Source organism: Vespa mandarinia, chromosome 16, assembly GCF_050613455.1.
Source record: "Vespa mandarinia isolate Hongniang chromosome 16, ASM5061345v1, whole genome shotgun sequence".
Lineage (NCBI taxonomy): Eukaryota > Metazoa > Arthropoda > Insecta > Hymenoptera > Vespidae > Vespa > Vespa mandarinia.
In genome coordinates this window covers 2,270,001-2,280,785 of record NC_140825.1, presented here as the reverse complement: position 1 = coordinate 2,280,785, position 10,785 = coordinate 2,270,001, and the positions used below count along the sequence as shown (strand labels likewise).

At 28.1% G+C, this 10,785-nt stretch overlaps 3 protein-coding genes across 12 annotated transcripts; 1 reads left to right on the top strand and 2 right to left on the bottom strand.

Annotated features, from left to right (window-relative positions):
• Positions 1-638: 638 nt before the first annotated feature.
• Lamtor4 (Late endosomal/lysosomal adaptor, MAPK and MTOR activator 4) lies at positions 639-1,657 on the bottom strand. The gene is made up of 2 exons (XM_035867149.2): positions 1,329-1,657; positions 639-1,220 (listed from the first exon to the last, which is right to left on the bottom strand). The coding sequence occupies exons 1-2, from the start codon at positions 1,398-1,400 to the stop codon at positions 981-983; spliced, it is 312 nt and encodes a 103-aa protein (XP_035723042.1). The 5' UTR covers positions 1,401-1,657; the 3' UTR covers positions 639-980.
• A 448-nt stretch (positions 1,658-2,105) lies between these two features.
• Positions 2,106-7,842, top strand: AP-1-2beta (adaptor protein complex 1/2, beta subunit). 9 transcript variants are annotated; one of them, XM_035867278.2, is made up of 13 exons: positions 2,106-2,220; positions 2,476-2,514; positions 2,609-2,751; positions 2,942-3,112; positions 4,360-4,386; positions 4,487-4,732; positions 4,834-5,094; positions 5,189-5,611; positions 5,687-6,380; positions 6,457-6,721; positions 6,790-7,141; positions 7,223-7,414; positions 7,504-7,840. In XM_035867278.2, the coding sequence occupies exons 3-13, from the start codon at positions 2,644-2,646 to the stop codon at positions 7,576-7,578; spliced, it is 2,814 nt and encodes a 937-aa protein (XP_035723171.1). In that variant the 5' UTR covers positions 2,106-2,220; positions 2,476-2,514; positions 2,609-2,643; the 3' UTR covers positions 7,579-7,840. The 9 variants fall into 9 exon arrangements, with proteins under 9 accessions (XP_035723171.1, XP_035723178.1, XP_035723174.1 ...); XM_035867282.2 differs by having other exon boundaries at positions 2,127-2,220; positions 2,613-2,751; positions 7,504-7,842; XM_035867283.2 differs by having other exon boundaries at positions 2,130-2,220; positions 2,437-2,514; positions 2,613-2,751; positions 7,504-7,842.
• A 95-nt stretch (positions 7,843-7,937) lies between these two features.
• On the bottom strand, positions 7,938-8,819 carry RpS27 (ribosomal protein S27). Of its 2 annotated transcripts, none has more exons than XM_085661837.1 (2): positions 8,685-8,819; positions 7,938-8,255 (listed from the first exon to the last, which is right to left on the bottom strand). In XM_085661837.1, the coding sequence occupies exon 2, from the start codon at positions 8,252-8,254 to the stop codon at positions 7,997-7,999; it is 258 nt and encodes an 85-aa protein (XP_085517963.1). In that variant the 5' UTR covers position 8,255; positions 8,685-8,819; the 3' UTR covers positions 7,938-7,996. The 2 variants fall into 2 exon arrangements, with proteins under 2 accessions (XP_085517963.1, XP_035723180.1); XM_035867287.2 differs by having other exon boundaries at positions 8,706-8,809.
• Positions 8,820-10,785: the final 1,966 nt, after the last annotated feature.

Below are 10,785 nucleotides of genomic sequence, written 5' to 3'. Positions count from 1 at the left end.
TGAAAAATATTTGGATTTATGGTAGAATAAGAAAAAATAAAAGTTTTCTAAAGAAAGAAAATACTGTAAAATTGAAAATAAATAAATATGATTTTCAACGAAAAAGTAAGATGCTAACTCTTAAATAAAATGATATAAAGGAAGTTTGTATAGTATCAACGATACGTAACAGTTTAGATTATTGAGAAATCTACAACAAGTAGATATTGTAGAGACTGATAAAATGAACAGAAAAAAAAAAGTAATTCATAAATCCGAGTTCATAGAAAGATACAATAGACAAATAATGTTGACCTTATTGATCAATATCTGTCATATTATTATTTTTAAGAAAATTAAAAGTTCAAGAATAAAAAAAGTATCTATAATTATATCGTAGAATAAACAATAGTTTAAAAAAATGTATTGACACGTCCTTCATATGTAAATCCTATGTAGAATTTCTGTATATAAAAAATCATTATTTCCAGAATTATCATACAAGAAGTATTAAATTTTATTTTTCCATATTTTTATAATTTTTTATCAAAATACATGTAATGAATGAAATAAAAATAATTAATAATAATAATTATAAGTAATTTAATGTATATTATAAAAGCATGTAAGCAATATCTAATACATAAATATCAAATACATTCATAAAATTGTAGAATAGGTAAATGGGTTTTAAAATATATTATTTTTATTTTAATCTTTCTCAAATTTATTATATTCTCTATATGTTATTTGTAACATGAAAACTTTTTTTTTTTTTAATTAATTTCAAAGAACAATTTTTTATAAGCCCGATAAAAATTTGTTTAATTTTCATCCTTGTTTTAATGACAGAAGTTCGCAATAACCAGTTTTGAAATTTTTTTTTCTATTGTAATTGGTTTTCAGTATAAGAAAATTGAAAAAAATATTGTGAATTTGCTTTGAATGTATTAACACACACACACATACACGCGCACGCACGCATACACACATATTTATACTTAAACATCAATAAATTGTTGTGGTTCAATATTTTGTTCTGGCAATGATAATTTTTTCTTTACTACATAGATCTTCTTATTTGAAAGACAAATAATATAACAATGATCTGGATATGTAATTGATATTTTTTCAAAAGCTTCACCCATGGGAAATGCTTTTGGGTCTATTTTATTTGTCAACATTACCAAACCCACAATAACACTAGCAATTCTTTCATCATTCTCTAAATCGCCACCAGACTGAAATATAACGAAAAAAAACATTTTCTTTATACTAAATACATTATTTTATGATAACACAGATCTATATTAACATATCAATGTCAAATATAATTATTAAAGTATTACCGATATTACTGCTCCATCCTCTGTTAGAACTAAATATCCAATTTGGTCAGGGATTCTTTCGATAGATAACATTTTTAATCAGTTGTTTTTCTTTTTCTTTTTCTTTTTACAATTATTAGCACTAATATTTACGATTTATAATAGACAAACGCATAATTTTGTATTTTCAACGTAGTTATTTATTAATAACTATTTACAGCTATTATCAATATTTCTTCTTCTTCTTTTATTATGTCAGCATGATACGTTTGCACAATATTACATTAAAATTCTCGAGTTTTTCCACTAACAATACTTGCTATAACGAAAAACAATGAAGAAACTCATGTAATGAGAGAAGCAATGTGATTGGTAGAATAGGATTTTATTATGGTAGACGCTGTTTCCTTTATTTCAAAAAAAAAAAGAAAAAAGTATCGACGAATGAGACACATGAATATAAATATGTGATATAACAATATGTTTTAAAATAAAAATAGAAATAGTCTAATTGAAAATTGAGATCTTTTTCTTTTTTTCTTTTTTTTTTTTTTGCTATTTAGAAATATATTTTGACAAGATAGGTTAAAAGTCTATGAAGATATATCACATTTCAAAATTCTTATAAATTAAATGTTAATTTAATTTATTATTAATAAAAAATGACAGTATTAGATGATAAAAATAATAAAACTTAATTTTGGAACTATATTATTATCGATTTTCGACAATCGAAAGAAAAGCATTATTAATAATAAATATCGATATTTTTATCGATAAGTATCGATATTTCATCGATTTGCAACTAAACGTCAGTCTATGTGGAAGTGAGGTAAAGAAGGCGTATCGCTTTCAATTGACAATTGACAAGCTTTTTGCTTCGATTCTCAAATAATTTGAATATTAGTAAAAGGTATCAATTTTTGTTGATTGTTTTTCAAAATAAAATATTATAATCATAATTTTACATCATTTTTCTTTATATAAAAAATTTGATTATTGTCAGAGATATGTAGATATTTTAAATTTTCGCATTTTTTTTTCTTTCTCTCTTTCTCTCTATTTTTATGTGCATAAAATAAATTTCGTTAGTTTTGTTAAAAAAACTTTCGCTATCGATGTTATATAGATATATAAACTTTAAAGGAATTTTGAATTTTATTCAAAGTTAGCAAGAAGACACCATAGGCCTTAAACATTGATCCAAGTATGGTTTGCTATATTGAGTCCTTATTTAATTTTCCTATGTATAACATAAGAATTCTCTAACTGTATTTAATATCGATTTTTCATTTTCGAAGGTAGATCTTAATAAAGTACCTTTCCAAAAATCAAGATGACAGACTCAAAATATTTTACTACTACAAAAAAAGGTGAAATATTTGAACTTAAATCAGAATTGAATAATGATAAGAAAGAAAAGAAAAAAGAAGCTGTTAAAAAGGTTTGTATCTTTTCATTTTCTTTTTTTTTTATTATTAATAATATTATTATATCACATGATATCTTTTCAAAATCCTCATCTATGGGAAGAAAACTTAATTACATAACAAAAATATTGTTAATAATATTAAATTAAATTAAATTAAATTACCATAGTAAAATTATATACAAGAGTAATCTAATTTGTTTAGGTAATTGCATCCATGACAGTGGGCAAAGATGTATCTGCGCTATTTCCCGATGTTGTTAATTGTATGCAGACAGATAATTTGGAATTAAAGAAATTGGTTTATTTGTATCTCATGAATTATGCTAAAAGTCAACCAGATATGGCCATCATGGCTGTCAACACATTCGTTAAGGTAATGTAGCGTTAGAAACTCATTGATTTACTACTAAATTTTATTAATGCACCTTCATCCTTTAAATAACTTATTGACACTTGGATGATGTTGAGAGTCTCTGTCTGCAAAGAGGCAAGCTGAAAATATTTTTTAAAGAGAGGTTCTCTTAATGAGAACAAATTGTGTCAAAAACAACTATAATTCCTTTTGCAGCCTGCCTCATACTATGTACAGACTGTGCTTTGCAAATTACACCAGTTTGTACAGAGCTGTCTGCGTTATGGGACGGAATGTACTTCTCCTTTCGTATTTTCTGAATTGCTTATTTTTCAAAGGGCACGAGCCTGGAGTTTGGCTGATATGAAATATTATGAATATTATATAAAAGGAGTAAACATCACAATTACATACAATTACAATGTATTAATTGTTATTGCGTATCACCAAATTCCAGAATTTATTTTCGATCAAGCATATAAATATAGCAGGAATGTTTCTATATAATAATTATGATATTTAACAAAATTTATTCATAAAAGGGTTTTAAAGGATCTGGATTAATGTTAATTTTTTGACACTAATGCACCAGTACAATTACTTTTCCAAAATTAAGCATGGAATTTTCTCATATTCACACAATATATTTTGCAATTAAACAGCTTGTAGCATATTGTGTAATTGTGTCACAGCTGTATATTTGCAATAAGAATATAATTGGCCTTTAGTTTAACTGCCATCTAATACAATATCAATGGTAGAAAAATGGATTCTCTTATATAATGCCTACAATGTAAACAGCATGATTCATCCAATTCTTTAAATGTCATTTTATATGTATTATTGCATTATAAATTGATGCCTGATACAATGAATAGGTCTGCTAATTGCACGAAAATTATTTCACTCTTTTCAGGATGTATATGTCATTAATAAATGTAATTGATGTTGAAAAAAATATTTTATAACACAGTTAATATGGAATATTTATGTACATCCTTTAATGTTCAACAGATTCTTAATAATATTTAAGTATTCTTTCACGCGCATGAATACAAAATTAATGTCAACTTTCTTACATTAACTTTGATATTTCAACTCAAAATAAAGAACATTTGTACAGTAAAGCCTTAAAATATCTCGTGCTCTTTAAAAAATGATCAGTTCTGTATAACATTATATTACATGGTTCATAAGTATAATATTTAACTATTAATAAAAATGGTGACGGTGACCAATTTGACCTTTTTCGTTCTGACACGCAAAAGGAGCTAGCGACATCTCCGATGACAAAGGTACCATACCAATTTCTACTTTGTTAAAATTCATGGGCTGAGATAGATAGCCACTGCTGTGACTAGACTTGAATCCCTGGCTTGCCCGATTTTTGCGCAGGACTGTGAGGATCCAAATCCACTGATTCGAGCATTAGCAGTTCGTACAATGGGGTGCATACGTGTTGACAAGATTACTGAATACCTCTGTGAGCCATTGAGGAAATGTCTGAAGGACGAGGATCCATATGTTCGTAAAACGGCCGCTGTATGCGTAGCCAAGCTTTACGACATTAATGCTGCTTTAGTTGAGGATCAAGGATTTTTAGATCAATTAAAAGATCTTCTATCTGATAGCAATCCTATGGTATGTAGGATCATTCCAATTTAGCGAAAGAAGTATGATTAATAATATAGTGATTACTGAATTTATATATTTTTTTATATGTTCCTCTCATTTATTGTTAGGTTGTTGCTAATGCAGTAGCTGCACTGTCAGAAATTAATGAAGCTAGTCCTAGTGGACAACCTTTAGTTGAAATGAATGCTCAAACTATCAACAAACTTCTCACAGCTCTTAATGAATGCACAGAATGGGGTCAAGTTTTTATATTAGATTCATTGGCGAATTATTCACCAAAAGATGATCGTGAAGCTCAAAGCATATGTGAACGTATTACTCCACGTTTAGCGCATGCAAATGCTGCAGTTGTTCTTTCTGCTGTTAAGGTAGAATTCTTGGTGCATTTTATAACAAACAAAAAATTAAAATTAAATTTTATTTATATCAAATTATAACGATTAATATTACATTTAAACTCAGGTTCTTATGAAACTGATGGAAATGCTTCAATCAGAATCTGATTTTGTTGGTACTCTTACAAAAAAGCTTGCCCCGCCTCTTGTTACATTACTCAGTTCTGAACCTGAAGTTCAATATGTTGCATTGAGAAATATAAATCTTATTGTACAAAAAAGACCAGATATATTGAAGCACGAAATGAAAGTTTTCTTTGTTAAATATAATGATCCAATTTATGTTAAACTTGAAAAATTGGATATTATGATACGTTTAGCATCACAAGCCAATATTGCTCAGGTTTTATCTGAATTAAAAGAATATGCTACAGAAGTTGATGTAGATTTTGTTAGGAAAGCCGTCAGGGCCATTGGACGTTGTGCCATAAAAGTCGAACCTTCTGCGGAACGATGTGTTTCCACATTACTAGATTTAATTCAAACAAAGGTATATACGTTAAATAGAATCATAACTTTTTATAGTCAATATGAAATATAGTATATCTCTCTTGCTTTTTATTAGGTTAATTATGTGGTTCAAGAAGCCATTGTCGTTATTAAGGATATTTTCCGTAAATATCCAAATAAATATGAAAGTATAATTTCAACACTTTGTGAAAATTTAGATACTCTTGATGAACCAGAGGCACGTGCTTCTATGATTTGGATAATTGGAGAATATGCGGAACGTATTGATAATGCAGATGAATTGTTGGAAAGTTTTCTTGAAGGTTTTCATGATGAAAATACACAAGTGCAATTACAACTATTAACAGCTATTGTCAAATTATTTTTGAAAAGACCTACAGATACTCAAGAATTGGTACAACAAGTACTAAGTTTAGCTACGCAAGATTCAGATAATCCAGATTTGAGAGATCGTGGATTTATATATTGGCGATTGCTCAGCACTGATCCAGCAGCAGCTAAAGAAGTTGTACTAGCCGAGAAACCTCTTATTTCAGAAGAAACAGATTTATTGGAACCAACATTGCTAGATGAACTGATCTGCCACATTTCTAGTTTAGCGTCTGTATATCACAAACCACCAACTGCATTTGTAGAAGGTAGAGCAGCTGGAGCTAGAAAATCTTTACCTGCTAGAAGTAATTCAAATGAGGATTCAGGGCAACGTACTACTACTACTTCTCAGCCTCATGCTCAAGTTATACTTGCACAGGACTCATTGATAGGTGATCTTCTCAGTATGGACATTGGTGAGTATATTATTTTTAAAGAGGTTGTGCAATAATATTACGCTTACGAAAATATAAGCCATATGAATTTTTTAAGGTGGACCAACTATAGTACCTCCAGCACCAGCTGCACAATCAGGATTAGGTTTAGATCTTTTAGGAGGTGGTTTAGATGGAATTTTAGGTAGTAATGATGGAGCTGCAAGTACTACAGCACCAGTTGTTTCTCAGAGTACAACAGGATTATTGGGAGATATTTTTGGTTTTAATCAAGGACCTACATCTTATATACCACCTAAAGTTAATTGGCTGCCTGCAGAAAAGGGTAAAGGTTTTGATATCTGGGGTACATTTTCAAGGAAGTAAGTATTATAATATATATGTAGTGAAATGGATTATTGTATTTTACTTCAATCTGATTTTAAAATAGGAATGGTCAAATCAGTATGGATATGACATTTACAAATAAAGCAATGCAACCTATGGGAGGATTTGCAATTCAGCTTAATAAAAATAGTTTTGGTTTAACACCAGCAGCACCATTGCAAGTACCAAGTCCTTTAGGTCCAGGAGCTAGCATTGAAACCAATGTAATTTTATCGACAGCAGGAGCAGTGCAACGCATGGAACCTTTAAATAATTTACAAGTTGCCATAAAGAATAATATTGATGTATTTTACTTTGCATGTTTAGTACCTATGAATGTATATTTTACTGAAGATGGGCAACTGGATAAGAGAGTATTTCTTTCAACTTGGAAAGATATTCCTGCGCAAAATGAGGTTATTTCTATTAACTTGCTTTCATAATCCTTCATTCCTCAATTTATGCTTTTCAATTAATAAAATTGGTTCTATCGTTAGGTCCAGTATACATTAAGCGGTATAATATTGACTGCTGATCAGGTAGTACAAAAGATGCAACAAAACAATGTTTTCACAATTGCCAAAAGAAATGTAGAAGGACAAGATATGCTTTATCAATCTTTAAAATTAACAAATAATGTATGGGTACTAAACGAATTAAAAATTCAGCCAGGCAATCCTGATGTTACGGTATGATGCAACTTAATCGTTACATTACATGTATATCATATATACTTTAACTTCAATTTATTAAATTTTATATTTTAAACTATTTCTAGTTATCGCTGAAGTCTCGATCCGTCGAAATCGCACCTGGAGTTTTTCAAGCATATAATGCAATATTGCATTCTTAAGGGTTTAAGTAATTGTGTTAACATTAACACTACAGAAAAATATAGTAAAAATGTTAATGAATACTTGTTAAGCAATTTATAAAAATGACATGGAACGTGTAATGCATACAATAATCAATCATGATGTAAATTAATATTTAATTGTTATAAGCTGCTACATTTATTAAGATTATCTCTGACATAATTAGAAATAAAAAAAATTAATGATCATATAATAATCTGTGTATTCATTAAATAATTATTTGCATAGCATTATAAAAGTATTTCATTATTGATGATGTGAATAAAATATTATGAAATAAAGGGATGCATGTATAAACACACATATTTACACACATTGTGGTAGAAATATATACTCATTATAGTATAATTGTATTTATTTATCGAATGTAAAGAATGATGTTTGTGTCACATAAAATTAACATTGAACCTTCCTTCTAAAAGAGCAACCCTCTGTTAACCGTGCTTTACCACCAGTTGGTGTACATAAAATCGTACGGCAACCATCACACTCAACTGGTTTCTGTGCATGTGAGAAGATAGTTTTGATAGCATAACATCCTGGACATTTTACATCCATAAAATAGCTGTTAGGCTTTTGGACGAGTCTCTTTAATTTATGCTTTCTTTTTTCCTCAATAGGACTAGGATGCAAAAGATCACGAGCCAGTGGCATTCTGTAATAATATAATATTTAATGTTATCAACAAATTAAAAAAATGTTACAATCGTAAAATATACGCCATCATTTCTATAAATAGATCGTCTAAACTTTGTTTTAATAATACCATATAAATATAATAGTATAAGTGTACATATTGCTCAAGATTGCTCAACCTTAAAAAAATAATTCAATATTATAAACATGAAACTTAAAACATCATTTCATTTGTTTATATTACAATATGACAATATTAACAGATATGAAAACAGTAATGAAAACTTAAACGCAATTATAAGATAAATTTATGGAAACTACTGCATGGAATGCTGTAGGCTACTGTTCGACCATGTATGTGTACAATAAATATACCCGTTTAAACTCATTTTAACGAATCATTACAATGATTTAAAGTCTTTACATATAAAATAATACATATACTTACGTGTCTTGTTTAATAATTCACCTTAAATTCAATAATTACACTCTTAACCACGTGTTTACGGCACAGCGTTAAGAACTGGAAAGGAACGGCGAACATGCTATGAGTAAATAGTCTCTAGAACGGCGTCACTGTAGCCAATCGTCAAAAACAAAATACTTTAAATAGAATTCATGACAAGACGAAGTATAATAGTAATGTAATTAGAAGAATTATGAAGATATATATTCATGTACATATATGTGTGCATATACAAATATGTATATATATATACATATATATATATATATATATATGTGATCTTTATATTTAACACATTAAATTTTATTAAAAAATTAATATTAAAATTCTAAATAGCATGAATTATTTTAAAAAATATAACTAGATAGACTTACCTATATTATAGATGCTTTATAAAAAGTAATATGCCAAATCCAAGCGGATAAAAAATATCATTATATTTGATTAATTTTGAAATATTCGTAAAACAAAAAAAAAATTATTATATCTTTCTTTAATTTATTTATTTATTGTGTCATGATGATTGTTTTCCTTTCAATTATAAATATTAGATTTTAATTAAATTAATTGGAATGATATGACGGTATGTTATAATAAACAAATTCAGTTATCTATTATTTGCATAAATTATAATTTATTTCCTATCCTTTTGCATGGTATTGAGGTCAAAAACGTAACTATTGTAGTATTAAATACTCCAAATTATTTACAGACACTGTCATGATATGTAAGATTGATTTGAAAAATTAGATTTGCAACATGTATTACCTTCCAAATTGGATTACTAAGTTCAGGTAAAAACTGGACATATTCGATTTACGAATTGTAAAATCCTTAATTACAAGAGCAGTTAAGGATACCGGAAAGCAATCAATTATTTTATTAATACGTTACCAAGAGTATTTTTATATTGTTTTATATTATCATATTTCTTCAGCTGATTAAAAATTGATTTAACTTTTGATATCCCTAAAGCGCGCGCACGTATGTTCAAAGAACATTTTATAAAATTGATAATTGCCTCACTTGCACGATCGATACATTATAACAGTCGATGTTATCTTTCAAAATACAGATCTTTCGGTTGTAAAATCGGTTATTATTTATACGATAGACATCATTTTTGCAAGATATTTTTTCTTTTTTTTTTTTGTGTCTTTTTCTTTTTTTTCTTTTTTTTCTTTTTTTTTCTTTTTTTTTTATTTTTTTTTTTTTTAAGTATCTGCGGTGACAATTTATAAACATTATTACATTGGTCGGCCGGACATTTTGGCCGGTTGATCGTTTAATTGTGTCACAGAATGATATATATGTATAATTATCATGCGAATTTTAATTGCGGTAAACATTAATAATTATAAGTATCAAGGAATGATCGCACGTCCATTTACCAATGAAAGAAGCATTTTCTGGCTTATAGCGGTCAAGGAAATCTCTGTTATAAATTACAAAAATCAACTTTTTTCATAACTTTTCTTTTTTTGTTCTTTTTTTCTTTTTCTTGTTTTGTTTTTCCTTATATCGGCGAGAGATTAATTACAAATTATAAAAGCCATTTTTTCATTTTTCTCTTTTAATTAATGGACAGTAAAATGCAGAATACAAAAGTATTGTTGTAATCAATGAATGTTCCTATCATGATTTTGCTTATACAAATAACGCTCATTATTCGTATATAAATACGAATACAAATGTCTTTCACAATCACGATAGGTATTATTATAAATGATTCGTTCAAGAGACGCAACATGAGAATGATGCTCGGAGTTTTTCAAAATGCCCACTCTCAATCTTTATTTCGAGCTTAAGATCTCGACGGAAGCGCTAACTAGCGGTAGAACCTTCGTACTAACTTGACAAAATGCGATGATCTTTTCGTAACACGTGATTCTTTTCATAATTTTTCACTCCTAACTTACCGCAATTAGACGATATTTCAAATTTTCTATGTAATTCGTGTGAATGATAGAATATATCATGAGAAAATTCAAGCCTAATATATATATATATGCATATATATATATATACATATATATATACGTATATATGTTGTGTGTACAGTAGAGACTTAAATATACGTATA